A 22,484-nucleotide genomic window follows, 5' to 3' on the forward strand; every position below is an offset into this window, starting at 1 on the left:
CCAGGTATAATATTAATTTATAACGGAAGGGGTGGCTGTGATTATAATATACCAATACTAGCTCCATCCTGTAAAGGTTATATCCAGGTATAATATTGGATTATAATGGAAGGGATGTAGTAATTATAATATACCAATACTAGCTCCATCCTGTAAAGCTTAAATCCAGGTATAATATTAATTTATAACGGAAGGGGTGGCTGTGATTATAATATACCAATACTAGCTCCATCCTGTAAAGATTATATCCAGGTATAATATTAGTTTATAATGGAAGGGATGTAGTGATTATGATATACTAATACTAGCTCCATCCTGTAAAGCTTATATCCAAGTATAAAATTGGATTATTTTATGGTCCATGTGTACCAAGTGTATCAGTGTACTCCTTACCAGACAACAAGAAACTTATATATCTTGATACAAATATTTAGGTGTGTAATGGTCTATGTGTACCATGTATACTAAGTGTATCCCCTACTAGAAAATAAGAAACTTATATATCTTGATACAAACATTTAGGTGTGTAATATTCCATGTGTACCAAGTGTATCAGTGTACTCCTTACCAGACAACAAGAAACTTATATATCTTGATACAAATATTTAGGAGTGTAATGGTCCATGTGTACCAAGTGTATCAGTGTACTCCTCACCAGACAACAAGAAACTTATATATCTTGATACAAATATTTAGGTGTGTAATGGACCATGTGTACCAAGTGTATCAGTGTACTCCTTACCAGACAACAAGAAACTAATTGATCTTGATACTAATTCTGCCATCAAAGAAGCCGTCAATATTTCAGCTCTTCCAATAATAAGGTACATTGTTAGTATAATCGCATTTAATATAAACAGATGGTTTCACTTAAAGAGCTTAGACAGGCACAAACCTCTTTCCCCTTTTATTTTTAAAATATACTGAATTGTTTATTGTTACCTTAGGGTTGGTTAGGTTAGGTAATTTCGGTTATAAGGTAGCCTTGCAGGAGTAGGCATAAAACATGCCTCCCATTTATTTGAAAAATAATTGGAGGTGTGTCAGTGCTCGGTTGGCACTTTTAGGGAAAACACTTCATATTTGGATTTAACCAAACATAGTACTGTTTGAGATATCAACTGAATCATTTCTTTCCTTACACCAAAATAATCTTTATAGATAGATATACCTAATCATTTTTGCTATTCTTTTATCTGAATCAATTTGGCAGCTTTTAATATTTTATAAACTTAACTCTATAATATGAATATACATAGACAGTTATGAGCTTTTTATTATTGGACAGCAGACAGATAACCCTAATTACTATAATACATCATAAGATGCGCCATATATGAATACTGAATAGATAAGAAATAAGTTACAGTAATAACCAAGGAGAAAGGGGTAGCGCCCTTAGAATTTTGTTAAAAGTCACGTGTAAATACATAGACATGTGTATACAAGTCTATAAAAAATATCTTACTACTGAATGGCCCTTTTTTAATCCCTATGAAAAGAAAAAAAAAATTTATGATAATTATAAGTATGTAATTGTATTATGTCATACGAATGTCGCTATAATCTTATGATTGTACATTTTTATATTCATAGAAAACTGTATATAATACGATGCTAGACATAGTTCTCTCGTATGGATGAGAACCAGAACTATTCAACCGTATATTAATCGGTTTCTAATGAATACGAGAAAACCTATTCCGGTATGGCTTTGAAACCGATACCACTAAATTAGAAGAGGTTCTTATAGATACTGAAATTTCATGTATTGTATCGTATTACAGACAATATTCCACGAACGCATAATAAAATAAAAATCTTAAGATTAATACTAGTTTTGTTAGCTTTCGGTCCCACGGGTCTAACAAAACTGGTTTTAATCTTATATTTTTATTTAATATGTCTATAATACGACGCGAGAAATACCTATTATGTGTATTTATCTATTAAACAACTTTGAAAAAAAAATATGTTTAAAATTTTATTATGTTCATCCTTGGCTTAACACTATAGATAAAGGGGCGCCATAAAAAATAATAAATTGATATAATTTACCAACCAAAGGATAACTGAAAGCTTTTACATATTTTTATTAATTAATTATTTATTACTGTCTGTACAGTGTACACCAATGTATAAATAGATATAGAATTGATATAGAAGTTACGTAGATATTATGACAGGGGAAATTTTGTCATGAATTTAGGTTGCTAACAAGGACATCATTTATTTGTCAGTTCGTTCATCCAATAGGAAGGGAAGTGACAGCTTTACTTTATTATAGTACTAATAATATGCTGTAAGATCCAAGTAATGATAAAGTACAATATTATAAATCAGTTGGTGAATTTGGAACAGCTCGCATCAACGACGGGTATATTTATGCTACTATATACTATACTAGCTGCTTCACCCCTAGCTTCTAGGGTTCCTGTATTGAAGGGAAAAGTAAGGGGAGAAAAATAACATAAAAAATTCTAAGAATAAGATTGCTGGGCCTATGTGAAGCTTATTCTAAAGCTACAGACAAAAAAAACTTACTACTTTATAAAATAGGATGTATAGAAATAATAGTTACTTTTGTCTGGCAGATAAATAAACAATTTCTAAACAGTGTCCTATCCCTTCCTAAAAGCAATGGTGAGATATTCCTTAATGCTCTGGTGAATATTTTTTTTATTTGACTGGAACTTTTTCCTATCATCATATCATGTACTGCATAAAATATCAGGGAGGGAGGAGACATTGGGCTGTTTATTACACTAGTCCCCAAAGCTCTATAATAACGTTTTCTTATTCGTTGGCTTAACAACTTTGTTGACTTTTATGAATTTAGATTGGTTGGTTCATTTAGTTTGATATTTAAATGTTTCAACCACTAATTCAATTCTACATATGGGGTGATTTTGTGTATCATCATTAAGGATGGATATCAATTTATGGGCGATTGTCTTATCCATTTAGATCCCTGATAAAAACTACACTAAATATTTATATATATAAAGATACTGGGTGGATTTTAGAGTCTTGTGGTATATTTAAATCACAGTAAGATAATGTAGCATGAGTTTTATTACTGTGCAGTCACATTATGTAACTTCTCAGAGTATCAATTGAATAAAACACTTCTAGCCATGGATATATATATTACTAAATGAAAAATACTTTTGATTACATTATTTCATCCTATTTTTAAAAAAATTCTTTTTTTGTTTTTAGCCAAAGATCTCAAATTTGATTGTCAATCAGCGTCTTCATAAAAGATTTAAGAAAAATAAACAAGCCACCATGCAAGTAACATAAATAAAAAGCACATCAATTCAATATCTATCTACCAATAAAATTGAACGTAAATTATTTTCTCGTATTCATTCGAATCCGGTGGATAGGAACCGGTTCTCATCCATACGAAAAAACTATGTCTAGCATCATATTATATCCAGTTTTCTACGAATATAGAAATGTACAATCACAAGATTAAAACTAGTTTTTTTAGCCGGTGCCTTCGGCACCACGGGGCTAAAAAAACTAGTTTTAATCTTATAATTGTACATTCTATATCCGTGGAAAGCCGTTTATAATACGATACGAGAAATAACTATTATAAAATTCCAGCTCTATCAATAATCCCTTTCTTCTTGTATGGATGTTGTAACTATTATATTCCAGGGATTTTAAGTGATAGGACAGTGGCCGATAAATAGATGTACATCAACAATGATGATAAACAAAATTACGTCTCTTGTAGATTACAATAAGTTATTGAAACCTTTGAACACTCAACTTAATGAATCATCCAATCAAAATTCATGAAAAGTGTCTCAATGTTGTTGAGTCAACTAATAATAAAACGTTGTTATAAAACTTTGGGGACTAGTTTAATAAACAGCCCAATGTGCCCTCTCTCCCTGGGATGTAACTGTTATATTCTTTATCCTTGCATCCCTTATTAGATTAAGCTGAATATTGGGAGCAATAATTCAATTTAGAAAAGTGTTGTGCCAATCATACAATATTTATATATATACTCATAGTAGCTGCGTCCTTAGCATCCAGGGGCTTCGTATTTGAATATTTGATAAAATAGCCTAAAACCATCCTAGGACCTATGTGAAGTTTACATACAATGGAGAACTAAATCTGTTCAGTGTTTTTAATCTTTAGCTTCACAAAAAAAACCTTACAACTTTAAATAAAAAGAAACTTTTAATGGCCTCTAAGGATAGTGCTCACAAGGGAAATGTTTGAATATATGAAAGAAAAGTAAATTCTTGACGCTATTTATTCTTGGATGGGTTGACTTAACATCTCCTAAAATAGATCAAAACATGACTAGGAACTTAATGAAGATTCCCTACAAAGAAGAACTTGTCAAAATCATATATCTTTTAAGTAAGGATAATATATAATATATAAAAAAATGTATCAACAGGTATCCATTAATAAAAATGATTAATTGGAAAAATGAATTAATCAATCAATTATCAATTTAAAAATAATTTAGTTTTATTATGTTTTAGATTCATGAAAGTCCCATTACCTGGAGGCAGTACTGCGAATGTTAAGGTAACTTCTTTAATTTCACATTTTATTTTGATAATTTAATTTAAGTTTTGTATCGGTGGGGGAGGAGAGTTTTTTGGCATTGAAAAAAAGATAAAAATAAATATCCCAAACCCTTTCCAGGATAATAATGAAACTTATCTGATTGAATTATTTTATCTGAGATTTTTTTCATAATATGAATAATGAAATGATAAGTGTTGTGTAGTAAGTTAAAATTAGATTTAATCTTCTAAAGAAACTTCCTTTCATATTTTGATTAATTTCCACAGGATTTACACAGTATAGCAGAATAGTGAGTATTCCTAGTGGTTGTGGTTCACTTGTAATTAGATATTCTCAGGGATACAGAGATAGTGAGTATTCCTAGTGGTTGTGGTTCACTTGTAATTAGATATTCTCAGGGATGCAGAGATAGTAAGTATTCCTAGTGGTTGTGGTTCACTTGTAATTAGATATTCTCAGGGATACAGAGATAGTGAGTATTCCTAGTGGTTGTGGTTTACTTGTAATTAGATATTCTCAGGGAAACGGAGATAGTAAGTATTCCTAGTGGTTGTAGTTCACTTGTAATTAGATATTCTCATGGATACAGAGATAGTGAGTATTCCTAATGGTTGTGGTTCACTTGTAATTAGATATTCTCAGGGATACAGAGATAGTAAGTATTCCTAGTGGTTGTGGTTCACTTGTAATTAGATATTCTCAGGGATGCATAGATAGTAAGTATTCCTAGTGGTTGTGGTTCACTTGTAATTAGATATTCTCAGGGATACAGAGATAGTGAATATTCCTAGTGGTTGTGGTTTACTTGTAATTAGATATTCTCAGGGAAACGGAGATAGTAAGTATTCCTAGTGGTTGTAGTTCACTTGTAATTAGATATTCTCATGGATACAGAGATAGTGAGTATTCCTAGTGGTTGTGGTTCACTTGTAATTAGATATTCTCAGGGATACAGAGATAGTAAGTATTCCTAGTGGTTGTGGTTCACTTGTAATTAGATATTCTCATGGATACAGAGATAGTGAGTATTCCTAGTGGTTGTGGTTCACGTGTAATTAGATATTCTCAGGGATACAGAGATAGTGAGTATTCCTAGTGGTTGTGGTTCACGTGTAATTAGATATTCTCAGGGATACAGAGATAGTAAGTATTTCTAGTGGTTGTGGTTCACTTGTAATTAGATATTCTCATGGATACAGAGATAGTGAGTATTCCTAGTGGTTGTGGTTCACGTGTAATTAGATATTCTCATGGATACAGAGATAGTGAGTATTCCTAGTGGTTGTGGTTCACTTGTAATTAGATATTCTCAGGGATACAGAGATAGTAAGTATTCCTAGTGGTTGTGGTTCACTTGTGATTAGATATTCTCATGGATACAGAGATAGTGAGTATTCCTAGTGGTTGTGGTTCACGTGTAATTAGATATTCTCAGGGATACAGAGATAGTAAGTATTCCTAGTGGTTGTGGTTCACTTGTAATTAGATATTCTCATGGATACAGAGATAGTGAGTATTCCTAGTGGTTGTGGTTCACTTGTAATTAGATATTCTCAGGGATACAGAGATAGTAAGTATTCCTAGTGGTTGTGGTTCACTTGTAATTAGATATTCTCATGGATACAGAGATAGTGAGTATTCCTAGTGGTTGTGGTTCACTTGTAATTAGATATTCTCAGGGATACAGAGATAGTGAGTATTCCTAGTGGTTGTGGTTCACGTGTAATTAGATATTCTCAGGGATACAGAGATAGTAAGTATTTCTAGTGGTTGTGGTTCACTTGTAATTAGATATTCTCATGGATACAGAGATAGTGAGTATTCCTAGTGGTTGTGGTTCACGTGTAATTAGATGTTCTCATGGATACAGAGATAGTGAGTATTCCTAGTGGTTGTGGTTCACTTGTAATTAGATATTCTCAGGGATACAGAGATAGTAAGTATTCCTAGTGGTTGTGGTTCACTTGTGATTAGATATTCTCATGGATACAGAGATAGTGAGTATTCCTAGTGGTTGTGGTTCACGTGTAATTAGATATTCTCAGGGATACAGAGATAGTAAGTATTCCTAGTGGTTGTGGTTCACTTGTAATTAGATATTCTCATGGATACAGAGATAGTGAGTATTCCTAGTGGTTGTGGTTCACGTGTAATTAGATATTCTCATGGATACAGAGATAGTAAGTATTCCTAGTGGTTGTGGTTCACTTTTAATTAGATATTCTCATGGATACAGAGATAGTGAGTATTCCTAGTGGTTGTGGTTCACGTGTAATTAGATATTCTCAGGGATACAGAGATAGTGAGTATTCCTAGTGGTTGTGGTTCATGTGTAATTAGATATTCTCAGGGATACAGAGATAGTAAGTATTCCTAGTGGTTGTGGTTCACGTGTAATTAGATATTCTCAGGTATACAAAGATAGTGAGTATTCCTAGTGGTTGTGGTTCACTTGTAATTAGATATTCTCAGGGATACAGAGAAAGTGAGTATTCCTAGTGGTTGTGGTTCACTAGTAATTAGATATTCTCAGGGATTCAGAGATAGTAAGTATTTCTAGTGGTTGTGGTTCACTAGTAATTAGATATTCTCAGGGATACAGAGATAGTAAGTATTCCTAGTGGTTGTGGTTCACTTGTAATTAGATATTCTCAGGTATACAAAGATAGTGAGTATTCCTAGTGGTTGTGGTTCACTTGAGATTAGATATTCTCAGGGATACAGAGATAGTGAGTATTCCTAGTGGTTGTGGTTCACTAGTAATTAGATATTCTCAGGGATACAGAGATAGTGAGTATTCCTAGTGGTTGTGGTTCACTAGTAATTAGATATTCTCAGGGATACAGAGATAGTGAGTATTCCTAGTGGTTGTGGTTCACTAGTAATTAGATATTCTCATGGATACAGAGATAGTAAGTATTCCTAGTGGTTGTGGTTCACGTGTAATTAGATATTCTCAGGGATACAGAGATAGTGAGTATTCCTAGTGGTTGTGGTTCACTTGTAATTAGATATTCTCATGGATACAGAGATAGTGAGTATTCCTAGTGGTTGTGGTTCACTTGAGATTAGATATTCTCAGGGATACAGAGATAGTGAGTATTCCTAGTGGTTGTGGTTCACTAGTAATTAGATATTCTCAGGGATTCAGAGATAGTAAGTATTCCTAGTGGTTGTGGTTCACTAGTAATTAGATATTCTCAGGGATTCAGAGATAGTGAGTATTCCTAGTGGTTGTGGTTCACTAGTAATTAGATATTCTCATGGATACAGAGATAGTAAGTATTCCTAGTGGTTGTGGTTCACTAGTAATTAGATATTCTCAGGGATACAGAGATAGTAAGTATTCCTAGTGGTTGTGGTTCACTTGTAATTAGATATTCTCATGGATACAGAGATAGTTAGTATTCCTAGTGGTTGTGGTTCACGTGTAATTAGATATTCTCATGGATACAGAGATAGTGAGTATACCTAGTGGTTGTGGTTCACTTGTAATTAGATATTCTCATGGATACAGAGATAGTGAGTATTCCTAGTGGTTGTGGTTCACTTGTAATTAGATATTCTCAGGTATACAAAGATAGTGAGTATGCCTAGTGGTTGTGGTTTACTTGTAATTAGATATTCTCATGGATACAGAGATAGTGAGTATTCCTTTTGGTTGTGGTTTACTTGCAATTAGATATTCTCAGGGATACAGAGATAGTGAGTATTCCTAGTGGTTGTGGTTTACTTAGATATTCTCAGGAATGCAGTAAGTTAGTAAAAGAAAATTCTAAAATGAAATTGTTGTTTCATTTCATGGTAAATGTAATAATGAATATTGGTTTAGAATCTTCTCATTTATTCAAGATTACTGGAAGATTATCAAAACAAATCTTATGTCAAATTTTCTTAGAATTTACTCTAGGATTGATTGCAAACATTGTAAGGAATACTGCCGGGTAAATTATGTTTTTTATAGTCCTTTCTCTCTCTGTATTTATATAAGATTAAGAAGTACTAATTAAATGAAGGGTTTAACAATTATGTTAGGTTATGAAACAGAACTGCATATCGTATGTACTTGTATTTAGTTTATTATTCACATCGTATTATAGACAGTTTTCACAGATAGTGAAATACTGGAAAACTATCATACCAGCCTTAATTAATCATTGAAATAAAATGTATCTGTTAAATGCATAATATTTTAGACTAATAAGTTTTTTCAACTAGGAAAATGAAATACTTGATTAAAAATGTCGTTTGTCTGTTAAGATCTCGTTAAAGGCTGAACCAATTGTTGCAAAATTGTTCCAGGAAAGGTTCGAGGCTGTTAAAATGGGGACCTACACCTTAATCTCGGGATACAATCTAAAGAAAATAAATAAAAAAAATTTCAAAACTTTAAAGGGTGTTTTTTGTTAAAAAAAAGTAGGTATAATTAATAAAAATAAAGGTATTCAAGAACCATGAATTATTTGTGTTTTTACATTTCTTTCGTAACTATTGAATGTAAATTGTTCTTGTTTTTTAGTTGCAGTTGCCACCGGGTTATAGAGACGAGGACAGAATTTCTTTTCCAGCTGTTTATGAAGTGTAAGTTAGTTTTAGTAACCTATTTTTTTCAAGGGGGGGGGGGGGGGGGTTTGCATACACTGGGTATAGAGGAGCTCATCTTCTAAATATATTAAGTAAGCAAGGATGTCAACATCCATAAGAAGCGAAGGAAAGATATACCAAGTTTAAGATGATCCTTAGGTATCCGCTTACCTCACTTATTTCTTAGTTGTATACCGCTATTAGATTAAAAATGATATTAGAGCATTAGAGTACCATTAGAGCATATGCTATTAGAATACATAAACGTTCATTTTCAATTTTACCTATTTTTGTATAATTGATGAAAATTAATCCAATATCAATCAAACCTCTTTATCTCTCCTTCTTCCTTTACACATAACATGGCCGTTTTTGTTCTTATTCTCATTTTAGAGGATAAATACATTTTTCTTAAAAATATACTTTTTTAAAATCCAAAAAGCACAAATAAAGAAAATTGTCGTTTAAGCCTGACTATTGTATTATTACATCTCAATGCATGTAAGTTTAGTTTGCTGGCACTCATCATACATAATTATATCAGGGATCTTATGGGATATGATATTGACTGCCTAATTGATTTACATCCCCAATGATGAATCACAAAATTACGCCTTCTGTAGATTAGTGTTAATCAAAATTCAAAAGTCCCCAAAGATGTTCTGCGAATGAATAAGAAAACGTTATTGTGAAACTTTTTGGACTAATGTAAAAACAGCCCATTGTCCTTTTTGTCTCTGAATAATTACATATACACTTACACAAATATATATTACACTTTTAACATTCAAAGCGTGTTCGTTAGTTCTAAGCATCCCCACTCACGTTGGAATTAGTTTGACCAATAATAGAAAAGATGCAAGAACAATAGGGCCGTGTAATTGATCATAAAGTGTACACTATTTAGAACAAACAAAAGTTAGGTTATGTTTTCTTTTAGTTCAGCTTAAAAACATTTCATCCAAATATAGATAACAATGTTCGTCTGCTATAAAAGTTTCTATTATTGTGTCTAATTAATCATCTAGAGTAATAATTTTATTTTATTAATGAAATAAATGTAAACGAGTCTAGTTTACAGTGTCATCGTTTTGCATTTATTTTTCAAAACTTCTTCCAAAATACTTTGTGGGATTTGAGGAGATTTCTGTCCATTTGAGGGATGTAATCTTATTTTCTCTATTACAGATTTATGCTTTGACATACTGGACTTTATCATTTTTATTGTAAAAATAATCTGAGTTTAATCGAGATTGTTATTAACATATATTTGTCTTTCTGTAGTGAAGGACTTCGCAAACCCCTTAATCAATAAGGTTTTCTTCACAATGAAGCTAATCATAGTTCAAGGGAAGGTTTATGACTATTTGTAGAAGGGTAACCAAGATAAAAATAAAATGAAAAATTACCAAACTCATAATTTAAAGTGGAGGTTCGACTTTCCTCAAGTGGCCCTAAGTCCTCTAGGGGCGTAGCCGCTAGATACTATTAAAGAAGAACTTGCTAGAGCAATAAATTGCACTTGAATATAAGCCGCCTAAGTAAACATGAATACATTCAAACTCCAACCTATAACAGTGTCTTAACCTCTTTTCGAGGAAGCTTTGTGTTTATCAAGTTCGAAATTAATTCCTTATCATTATCCTAGAATTAAGCGCAAATGTCGTCTTTTTTGACTTTCCTTTCATAAAGTGACGCGGCATGGATTGTTTATATATTTGGATGCGCACGTTCGTTACTTTTGAATGAGATATGAGTGTGTGAAGATTTCGGAGAACAAAATTGGGCCTATCATTGGTCTCATAGTGCGTGAACGACCCTAGTATACCAGGGATTTGAAACCATAAGAACTTCAGGTAGAATTTGTTAATTTTATTAAGAAGAATGGTGTATAGGACGATTATATGTAGTTTTAAAAAGGCTTTAGCCAGCTAAACATGAAACTTAATAATGATTAATATATGTTTTAGTATTTTTTTTATGTGCCTTTATTTTTGCATTTAACAATGATTTATTAAACCAAATAATTTTCCTTTAAAGCCAAAGTTTCCAAAGATTCTTAACCGTAGAGAAAAATGATTTTTAAAAAGCAATTAAGATTACGTGGTTATAAATAACTGGAATTATGAACTAATTGATTTTGTAATTTCAGGACTTTGAAATAATTTCATCAATAAATCTATAATCAAACCTGCTGTTGAAACTTGATGGTTCCTGGTATTGGGGGTTTGTATGTTCGCCAACAGATCTCGAGAACTTCCCGCTAATTCGGAAGTCATACTCAACCAAAGTGTCATGGTTGAGACAATTTCAAAGTATCTGATGAATAGGCGTTAGCATTCATCAAGAGATCAATAGCATCCAGTGATTTTTGATGCAATAAACTGTGACAATTTTTTCTGTGAAATAAGTACCTAGTGAATCAATATGCCACTAACCAAAAAGCAGAAAATTGAGCGAGCTATCGCTATTGGCAGTGAAAGGCTAGAGGTGTTTGACGAACAGTTAAAAGTGTTTTATGACAATCTAAAAGCCTGCCAAAGTTTTAGTTCATGTGAAAATGTGAATGTAAAATCAATTCGTGACATTTTTAGTGAGGTCAAGGACCAATCTGACCTAATAAAAAGTCTAAAACCTGCCGTGGAGACTAGTGAGCTGCGCGAGTTCAAGCGTGATTTGGATGAAGCTAGTGAGCAGAAAACTGTTGCAGATAAAGTCTATGCGTCGTTGGAGCAGTGTACAAAAATTCTGTACTGGCTTGACAATGATTCAGACGACGCGAGGTCAAGCACTGTTGCCAGGAACCTCGACGTCATTGAGAAGGTGAAGATGGACATGGGAGTGCTTAAAATCTCCGTGGAGTTGCGCCAAGAAGTACGTGATATGTACCGAAGGCTTAGAGAGATGGAACGTCGTTCATCTAACTTGGATGAGAGTGGGACACCTGCCATGCTCTCCAGAAGTATGTCTGCCGTGGATATTCGGAGTTCCAACCCGCAGTATGGGCGCTGGGACAACAGTTTGCTGCCGTCCTTCGACGGTACTGACACGGATTACCCAAACTTTAAACAGGTCTTTAAGGATCTATGCTCTGGTTACGGATTTGCTGACCAGAGGTTAAGTCTGATGTTGTGTATGGAGAAGGTGATAACCAACCCGGAACTACGCAAGCAAGTGTCAGCGATTAGAGATCATAATGAACAATGGTCGTTTCTCGATCAGATGTTTTTATCAAACACTCGCCGGTTCATGAGGATTTTAACTAAGCTGAACAAGATGAAACCTGTAGATAAACCTGTGGACGTGGTTAGTGCAATTGCTACCTTCAAGAGCATGATGCAGGAGGTAGAAGCCATCGTTGGTTCTGCAGCTAAGGATTACAACCACCTAACTCTTATTCATATTTTTAAAGACAAGTGCCCTGAAAATTTGAGAGAGAAAATTATGATGGAGCTAGGTAGCATGAACCAACCAAACATCCAGAAGATTGTAGAACTGCTGGAGAGGACCAGGGGAGCAATGTTGGCCGGTGATATGTCCTATGACACTAGCGCCGGCAAGAGAAATCGTGACAGAGCTGCCGCCGGGCAAGTATCTGGCCGCAGCGACAATAAGAATGGAAAGGCTGGAAAGGACAAGGCTTCCAAGTGGAACAGTGCATGTCCTGTGGAGAGCTGCAAGGAGAAACACCCGATTTTCCGTTGCCTCACGTTTAAGAAGATGGATGTGGTTGACCGAAAGAAAGTTGTCCAGCAGAAGAAGTTATGTGAACTCTGCCTGTGTGACGGGCATGCTGCTGACAAGTGTAATAAATCGGATAAGCTTGGTGTTTGTGGCACCAATAATTGCGACAGATATCATTCTAGGTTGCTCCATGAGGCTAGTGCTGGTGTGAATACAGTCTACAAGTCAAGTTCTGCACCCAGCCCCTGTACCTTCTTACTTCAGTTAGTTCCTGTTGTAGCACCTGGCGGCGGCACCTGCCACGCCACTGTCATGTTTGACTCTGGTGCAAATTTGCCACTTGTGTCTGAGAAGTTATCCAACAAGTTGAAGCTGAAATCTACCGGCAGATATACAACTATTTCTGTAGCTGACGGCAGTGAGTCTTCCTGCCGCAATGTTGTGTTTTATCTGAAGGATAGGGACGGTAATTTGAGGGAGTTTGAGGCAGCTGTCATGCCTACCCTCGGCGGGGCCAACGAGATGCGCTCGGTCCACCCCGAAACTGCCGCCGAGATATTTAAAATGCCGCCAGAAAGATTTACATATATTAGTGGAGGCTTAGATATCATCATTGGAAATACACATCCTGACGTGTTTCCATCAACCTACCAGAAAGTGGGCCAGTCTATGTTGTGGCGAACCATTTTTGGTAGTGGTTTTATCTGTACGAGTGCTGACGGTGGAGCTGGAGATCAAAAGTCGGCATATAAGGCTGTCAGTGTCAGTGGAGGCACCTTGCCAGACTTTCTGACGTCTGAATCGTTTGGCGTACAGCCGCAGGCACTTTGTCCAGGATGTACTGCCTGTCAAGAGTGCAAGGCTATGGCCGACGGCACTACCTGGGACCAGCGTGAGAGGCAGAGGATAATTGAGGCAGGTTTAACACTAGACTTGCAGTCCAACAAGTGGACAGGTCAATATGCTTATATTGAAGATCCTCACACTCTACCCTACAATGAGAGTTTAGCCCGCAAAATTGCTGAAAAGGATCGTGCCAAGATGGTCAAGGAAGGTACCTATGGAATGTATGTGGAGGCATTCAACGACGCCATATCCAGAGGCGTGTTTAAAAAAGCCACGCCTGAAGAATTGCAGTATGAAGGGCCTAAGTCTTGTTCATCAATAGTGGTTGCTTTCAAGGAGGACTCAAGTTCCACACCCATGAGATTGTGTGCAAATAGTTCTCTGACGTTCAAAGGTACCAGTTTTAATAACATAATGCTGGGAGGTCCGCCGCCAATGCAGAAGATTTTTTATCATTTGTTGCTTTTCCGCGGTTACAAGGTTGGTTTAACCGCGGATATTTCCAAGTTTTATAACTCCATCCTGGCCACAGAGTTCGACAGCCAGATGAAGAGAGTTTTATTTTCCCCGACGCCAGACGGTCCACTTGAAATTTACCTGACTAAAGTTGTGAATTTTGGCGAGTTGGCTGCGGGAAATTTGGCAGTTACAGCCCTGAAGTTGACGTCCCGCCTGTTCGGCGGAAAGAGTGAAGCAGAGGTCAAGGAGATGTATGGAGAGGGGCAGATAAACGGTAGTGAAATTGTTGCTAAACCTGAATTATGGAAGGAGCCACAAATACCTACCTACCCTGATGAGGATTTCAAGTTACCTCAGATTCCAGTTGCAGTCAAGCTTGAGAAGCACAGCTTCATAGATGACGTTATTTCGGGAGCAGGATCGGTGCCAGAAGCCAAGGAGATGATGAAAGAAGCCGACAGAATTATTGGCAAAGGTAGTTTTTCCTTCAAACAAGTCATTTATTCTGGAGATGATTGCCAGCCAACCAAGGTGCTTGGGCTGATATGGAAGCCAGCCACCGATGTGTTATCCATCGCCACAAGAGTCAACCAAGATGGTAAAGTCAAGGGAAAGAAGGTGAAAGAGGATGCTGATTTGTACAACCTCCAGGACGCCTTGGACGAGAATCTGACAAAGAAGATGGTCCACAGGTTCGCCGCCCAGACCTTCGACCCGATCGGGCTTTGCAGCCCTATTCTGTTGAGAATTAAACTTGTCCTGCGGAAAACATGTTTGCTGAATTTGGGCTGGCAAGATTTCATTCCAAAAAGTCTACGGGATGAACTTGTTAAGTCGCTGGAGGACAGAGCTGAGGTCGCTAAATTGGAGTTTGACCGTTGTGTGGTCCCGGAGGAACCAACTGGCCTTCCATCCTTGATGATGTTTTCGGATGGGTCATCAGAGGCTTATGCATGTATGGCATATTTGAGGTGGCCAACTAGACAAGGATTTGAAACGTTTCTGCTAGCCACCAAGTCAAGAGTTGCGCCGGTCAAGTGTGAATCAATTCCACGCCTTGAATTGATGGGTTGCCAGATGTCCACAAGGTTGTCAAAGTCCATCAGAGATGCCCTGCCTATTGATGTTATCAGAGTGATGTACTTTACTGATTCATCGTGTGTTTTATCACAAATAGTTTCCAACAGTGCTATGTTGAACACATTTAATTCTCATCGCATTGGAGAAATTCAATCTGCAACCAACAAGGATGACTGGAGGTGGGTCCCGGGGACACACAATGTTGCAGATTTGGGCACCAGAAGCACCTGCAAGGTATCAGATTTGGGACCAGGTTCCAGGTACAGATTGGGCCCAGAATGGTTGCGCCAGGATGAAAGTGCGTGGCCGGTGAAAACTGCCGAACAAGTCAAGCAGGATTTACCACCAGAGGAGTTGAATACCAAAATGGTTAAGTTATGTTCAATGAAAGTTGCCGGAGAAGCCGCTGAAGATGTCTTTAGGTTTAAGCACAGGAGATCATTTGGACAGGCCAAACGTATTATGGCAGCTGTCCTGCAAGTAGCGAACACCTGGTTGAAGAAGCTAAAGAGCAGACAAGAAGGTAAGACTACAGCCGCTGGTAGTCATGTAGCAGCCGCAGATTCTGTGTACAAGCCGTCTTTGTACAATTTTATGGCGGCGGCAGAACTTTTCATTGTGTCATGTAGCCAACAGGATGAGTGGATAAATGACGCTAAAGGCAATTATGCGTCATTGAATCCATTAGTGCAAGAAGTATCATTGACCTGGCCTGTCGTTGGTCCCGGAGGAAATTATGTGACCAGGGAGATGAGAATTCTTAAAATGGTTGGTCGTGGAGAGCCCGTCATTGACGCCATTACTGGTGGCCGTAAAATGATATTTGAAGACATGCCAGGTTTAATAATTTTGGAGCCTGGTAATTGGTTAGCTGCTGTGTTTATGAGAGAAGCGCATGTTGAGCTTCACTCTGGTGTCCGTGGAACTTTAGCTGAGAGCCGCCGTTGGTGCTGGATTGTGAAGGCAAGGAGGTTGTCCATCATGGAAGTGAAGAAGTGTTGGCCCTGCAGTGTTGAGAGGGCCAAGGAATGTCGTACTACCATGAAGGATGTGTTACCTGACAAGTTGGTCCCGAGCAGGCCTTTTGAAGCTGTGCAAGTCGACCTGATGGGTCCGCTGGTTACGAGGAAAGCTGCCGCCAAAACGAGGAGTCAGACAGCAACGAAGAAGGTGTGGGTGTTCGTGGTGGTCTGCAGGTTCTCAGGGGCGTTATGGTTAGATGCCTTGGAAAAGTATGATACCAGCAGTATCCTGTTGTCCCTGCGCAAGTTGGAGGCTGTTCATTGTCTGCCGAAGGTCATAGTAAGCGACATGGGCACACAATTATCCGGTGCTCGCAAGGTTTTAGAGCAGAAGTTGGGCAGCCAGGTAGAGTTTTCTTGGTCTCAGATCCCGGCCCGAGCCCACCATTTTATTGGGCAAGCTGAGAAAATGGTGGGATTAACCAAGAGATTGCTGTCCAAGAAGTTGGTGAATAGTTCTGTTAATTTCAACGAGCTCCTGGTGCTGTTGGCAGAGGTTAGCAAGTTGATGAATAGCAGACCATTGACGATAGAAGCTGCGAACGACGTGGAGAATTGGCGGCTGATTACCCCTGGCCAGCTGCTGGGAAATGTTGACCGCCAGCCGTTGTGCAATGTGGCGATGAAACCGGAGGACCAAATTTCCTCCAGGTTGAAGTTGTTAGAAGATTTGTCTGCCCAGTTTTGGACTGCCTACCGCCAGGAGATCCTACCGAAGATATTACGGATGTCCAAGTGGAAGGATGAGATGGCGGAGCCACTAGCCGACGGAGATATAGTTCTGGTTACGAGTACCAATCCGCTGATGAGATGTTTGCGGATGGGCCGAGTGACGAGGATTGAGGATGGGAAAAAGACTGCAAGAGTCTTGTTCAGGCTGTCAGATAAATCTCCCCTGGAAGAACATGCTGTATCAGTCAGGCAGTTGTTAAAAATTATGATTAATAATTGATTCTTATTTTATGGAAATTGAGATTTTTTTTAGTAAAAAGCCACATTTTCATATGCCTATTTTTACGCCTAAAATAAGAATCAAATGAAATGCGATTGATTTTTATTCTATTTCATATGCTCAAATTTAATTTTATTGAGTTTAATTTCTTTTCAAAAGTACAATTCATTATAAAACTTACTTGAAAAGTTTACCAAAAAGAATAAATGTGTCGAGGTTGCGTGATTCGATATTTATTCTAAGAAAAAAATCAAGTATTTTTTTAGCAGATTTTTTTAAAAAATTATATATGAATTTCAATCAAGTAAAACATTTTATTCAGATCAAGGAATGATTGAAAATTCATATTTAAAGTCTCATATTTTTTTTACAAAAAAAAAATTGGTATTTTTTTTCATAATTCCGATGAAAATTCTAACGAAGATATTTTTATTTTGCTATTCTTTAAGTATTAAAAAGTTTTATTGTTGATTAAGATAGTACAGTTCTTATTCATTAAGTTTGAAAAACTTTCTGCCCAAGGATTTTGAAATATTTTTTCTTACTACTCTTTTTGATGCTTAACAAATTTAATTTTAAGTACCTATAAATCTTAATTTTCTTGTCTAAGATTTATTTCGTTTTATTTTACCATTATTGTTTACATTTCAACCTGATTTCGTAGGTACTTATTGATTTATTAATAATGATTTATTACCTATTGATTATGAAATGATTATTATTTAGTATAAGTTGTTATATTTACAACATCATGATTAATAGGATTATCCATTTTAGGATTTGTGTATGTGATCTTGTGAGTGTCATGTGCATGGAATGTTGTATGGTACAAACCAATCCCCATCCTTCTATCCTAAATGTGAGGTATTATGAGTCCTAGTGAGGAGTATAATATTGTGTATGCATTTCACGGGGTTTCATTTAGTTAGGAGCAAAAATTGTCACGGTTTTCGGGATGTGGCCATTCTCATGTGATTATGGTGAGTTGAGTTTAGTGAGAAATGTTGCTAGTGCTCAGCGCAAAAAAACCTTGAATCTCGTTAAGGAAGTTAATTTGACTTTCAAACGGGGGGTGTGTCTTAACCTCTTTTCGAGGAAGCTTTGTGTTTATCAAGTTTGAAATTAATTCCTTATCATTATCCTAGAATTAAGCGCAAATGTCGTCTTTTTTGACTTTCCTTTCATAAAGTGACGCGGCATGGATTGTTTATATATTTGGATGCGCACGTTCGTTACTTTTGAATGAGATATGAGTGTGTGAAGATTTCGGAGAACAAAATTGGGCCTATCATTGGTCTCATAGTGCGTGAACGACCCTAGTATACCAGGGATTTGAAACCATAAGAACTTCAGGTAGAATTTGTTAATTTTATTAAGAAGAATGGTGTATAGGACGATTATATGTAGTTTTAAAAAGGCTTTAGCCAGCTAAACATGAAACTTAATAATGATTAATATATGTTTTAGTATTTTTTTTATGTGCCTTTATTTTTGCATTTAACAATGATTTATTAAACCAAATAATTTTCCTTTAAAGCCAAAGTTTCCAAAGATTCTTAACCGTAGAGAAAAATGATTTTTAAAAAGCAATTAAGATTACGTGGTTATAAATAACTGGAATTATGAACTAATTGATTTTGTAATTTCAGGACTTTGAAATAATTTCATCAATAAATCTATAATCAAACCTGCTGTTGAAACTTGATGGTTCCTGGTATTGGGGGTTTGTATGTTCGCCAACAGATCTCGAGAACTTCCCGCTAATTCGGAAGTCATACTCAACCAAAGTGTCATGGTTGAGACAAACAGTATATAAGAGAGACGAACAGTATTGACAGGAACAGTAAATAATATTTGGGAGAATAAAATGCAAATTTCAGCAAAAACGTCAACAATATTGATAACTATTGTTATGCAATCTCAAACAATGAATTGAAAGTCATTTTCTAGTATGGCTTCGAAACCGATTGATATCCGCTGGATTAGAACTGGTTCTCAGTCATACTGAAAAATCATGTATCGTATCGTACATATTAAAAACATTTTCTACGAATAACAAAATAGAAATAATAGTATTAGTACCAGTTTTATTGGCCCATACCTTCGGCCCCTGAATCTAATAAAACTGGTAATAATCTTAGATTTTTTCATTTTACTGTCCGCGGAAACCTGTTTATAATACGTTGCGGTTAATAACTATCAACATTTTCTTGTAATTATCTAACAAATTAGAATCAATAATTCTGAATTAACATTTGGTAGTGTTCATTTATACCTAAAAATAAAAGAAAAGTATTCCATAAATTTTTGTTTATATATATGTTAAACTATGGGTTTTTACAGAAAACGGAATAAAGGAAGTCACAGTTAGTAAATATTATTTGTAAAATATCTATTAAAAAAATTCGGAGGCAAAGGGTTAAGTTCATAGTTAATTTTGTTATTTAGTTTATTTACCGCTAGGTTTTTATGCTTATAAAAACTAATGTACAATAACTTTATTTTTAAAAGGATGTATTTCTAAATTTTACATAATAATATTTTTGAACCTGTATTTAAATATTTTTTCTGCAAATTATTTAAAAATAGTCAATATTTTCTATATTACTTACCCATTTCATGGCAAACTCAGGATCTGTTACATAATATTTGTAGGATAATAATCCATTTAGAAGTATAAGCAATCTCACATGAAAATGTGAATAATATTAGGGCCGGGTTAAGATATACAAATTAACTAGAAACGCAACAAATTTAATATCTAGATAGGCGAGAAGAGGAGTTAACCCCTGCCAGGGATAGAGTCAGGATATTTGCATACAATTTTAAGTCAATATGTTCATCCAATCCCCTTCCCTACAAAGGGATATTTCTTCCAACTCACTTCATCTGTTTTCCCTTTCATATCCAATTATGGTTGTAAATAAAACTGCAATATTGCGAACCCTAATTTTGCTCGAAATCGAGGGATAGGACGGATAAAAGACCACAAATTAATCTATTGCATTCCTTAAAATTCATAGATTTCAATGGGGTCTTAAGTGGCTTGGAAGAATAAAATTTAAGGATGAATTTAAGCTTAATTCTAATTCAATGTTTCCTCTCTAACCTTTAGTAAAATAAAATTTGTCTATAAGATGATGAATAATAATACATATAAAATGAGTAATCTTGCCAAAAAATTCTACAACAAAATGTTTACAAACAATCTCAAAGAAGCAAAAAGTAGATAAAACGGTTAGCCATAAATATTTTCCATTATGCAAAAAATCAAATTACTTCCAGGTTTACAAAGTTGAAATGCATTTTTGCACAGGGATTTAAAGGGATAAGACTGTGGCCGATAAATTAGTGTAAATTCCCTATGTTAATACACAAAATTATCACTTATGTACATTACAATAAGTGGTTGAAACGTTTAGAAACTTAATTTAATATACCAAACAAACAAAAATATAATAATATAAACCCAAATTTGTAAAGGCAATGAAAAAAACCTTATTATAAAACTTTGGGTAGAAGTGTAATAAAAAGCCCAATGTCCCCTCACTCCCTGATTATTGCAACAATTTTGCCAAACATATTGTAATATTTTGTTTTTATTTTTAAACTCCGGCTAAAAGTTGCAAAGCAAACCATTGGCAAAATTATAGTTTTTGCATTTCGGCTTGTTGTGTAACTTTGGAGTGGTAATGAGTTTATATCGGAGAGTTTTAATTTAGGTCATAATTTTACCATTTAGGTAATTTTTTTCTTACGAGTCAAATATTGACCTACTCAGCTATATGGTCAGTGTTAGCCTACTCAGCTGTATGGTCAGTGTTGATCTACTCAGCTATATGGTCAGTGTTGACCTACTCAGCTATATGGTCCGTGTTGACCTACTCAGCTTTATGGGCAGTGTTGACCTACTTAGCTATATGGTCAGTGTTGACCTACTCAGCTATATGGTCAGTGTTGACCTACTCAGCTATATGGTCAGTGTTGACCTACTCAGCTATATGGTCAGTGTTGACCTACTATCTATATGGTCAGTGTTGACTTACTCATCTATATGGTCAGTGTTGACTTACTATATTTATATTTAGTTATGGTGGACCTGGAAGTCAACTAGTATCTACAGAGTCTAGTGTTGACCTTCTCAGCTATTTGGCCAGTGCCAAAGGGTTTGTAGGAATCCAGGTAAAAGATCTTTTTTTTCTATCTTCCAGTGACTTTAACTTTATGTTAATTCTTTTTTCTGTTAATCCTTTTACAAAAGTAATGGAATGTTCAAGTGTCTATCTATTTATTGTGTGTAATGAACAATCTCGCTAACCATTAAACTGATAGGTTTCTCCTTCACTGTTATGTTTCCTATGGGTATGGGAAGGTATTATTAAAAATAGGACTTAGAAATTAGTTTAATCTATTTAAAACTAAGTAAAAGTAGAGGGTAATTTTACTCCCTTCAAGTACCCCCAGAGGCCTCTAGGGGGCGTAACCGCTTCTAAAAAATAAAGAAGAACGTCAAACGTCGGAAACATTTTTGAAATTATGGGAGTATTAATAAAATCTAATTTTAAAATCTAAAAATGTTAATAATATAAATATTTAGATGGATGTTCGAGGTTCTGGATTTAAAGGAGATAATTATAAGAAACAAGTTTATAAGCAGTTGGGCAAAATTGAAACACAAGATATTCTTCATGTTATAAGGTAATTTTTAATCTAATGTTAATTCTATTATGTCTATAGTATTCTATTATATAAAGTAGTATGGTTTTTTTTTATCTGCAGCTTAAGATTTATATATATAACTACTGAACCGATTCATTTCTCCATTTTAGAAAAGCTTAAAATTGGTCTTGGGGTGGTTTTAGGCTTTTTAATTTATTTACTAATCTTTTTTCTTTGCCTTTCTCTATCCTATCCTAGATGCTAGGGGCGTACCCGCTAGTGATTTATAAATCATTCACTTGTACACAATATTGTAGGATGAAAAGAGTTGGAACTTTAAATCATTTTAGTGGTTAGCTAGATCGGAGTGCGCCGAATTTTAGCCAATCACAGCGCGGCATTTCATAAAATGCTGTACTCTCATTGGTGGAAAGTTGGCTCACCCCGATCTGGCTCATTACTAAAATGATTTAAAGATCCAGCTAAGGGTATACCTTTATAAGCCATATCACCAAATTCATTACTCTGGCAGTAGCTGGACGCTGGTAAATCTAGCTGTTTCATCCAGTAATCCAATAATTTGACAAAATAATGTTGATTAAATACTGAAGACATTACCCATTTAC

The 22,484-nt window shown here is 35.5% G+C and overlaps 1 protein-coding gene across 1 annotated transcript in view; it reads left to right on the plus strand.

The window, feature by feature from the left end:
• The window catches only part of LOC145323011 (inactive dipeptidyl peptidase 10-like), a 128,966-nt gene that overhangs the window by 91,858 nt on the left and 14,624 nt on the right, over nt 1–22,484 (plus strand). Inside the window, exons 22-27 of the mRNA XM_080165398.1 lie at nt 697–824; nt 4,524–4,569; nt 9,092–9,153; nt 20,981–21,229; nt 21,288–21,381; nt 21,797–21,897. Coding sequence (XP_080021524.1) covers nt 697–824; nt 4,524–4,569; nt 9,092–9,153; nt 20,981–21,229; nt 21,288–21,381; nt 21,797–21,897 — 680 coding nt within the window. The remainder of the gene's footprint in view (nt 1–696; nt 825–4,523; nt 4,570–9,091; nt 9,154–20,980; nt 21,230–21,287; nt 21,382–21,796; nt 21,898–22,484) is intronic.

Source organism: Acartia tonsa, chromosome 6, assembly GCF_053477335.1.
Source record: "Acartia tonsa isolate MP-2025a chromosome 6, ASM5347733v1, whole genome shotgun sequence".
Lineage (NCBI taxonomy): Eukaryota > Metazoa > Arthropoda > Copepoda > Calanoida > Acartiidae > Acartia > Acartia tonsa.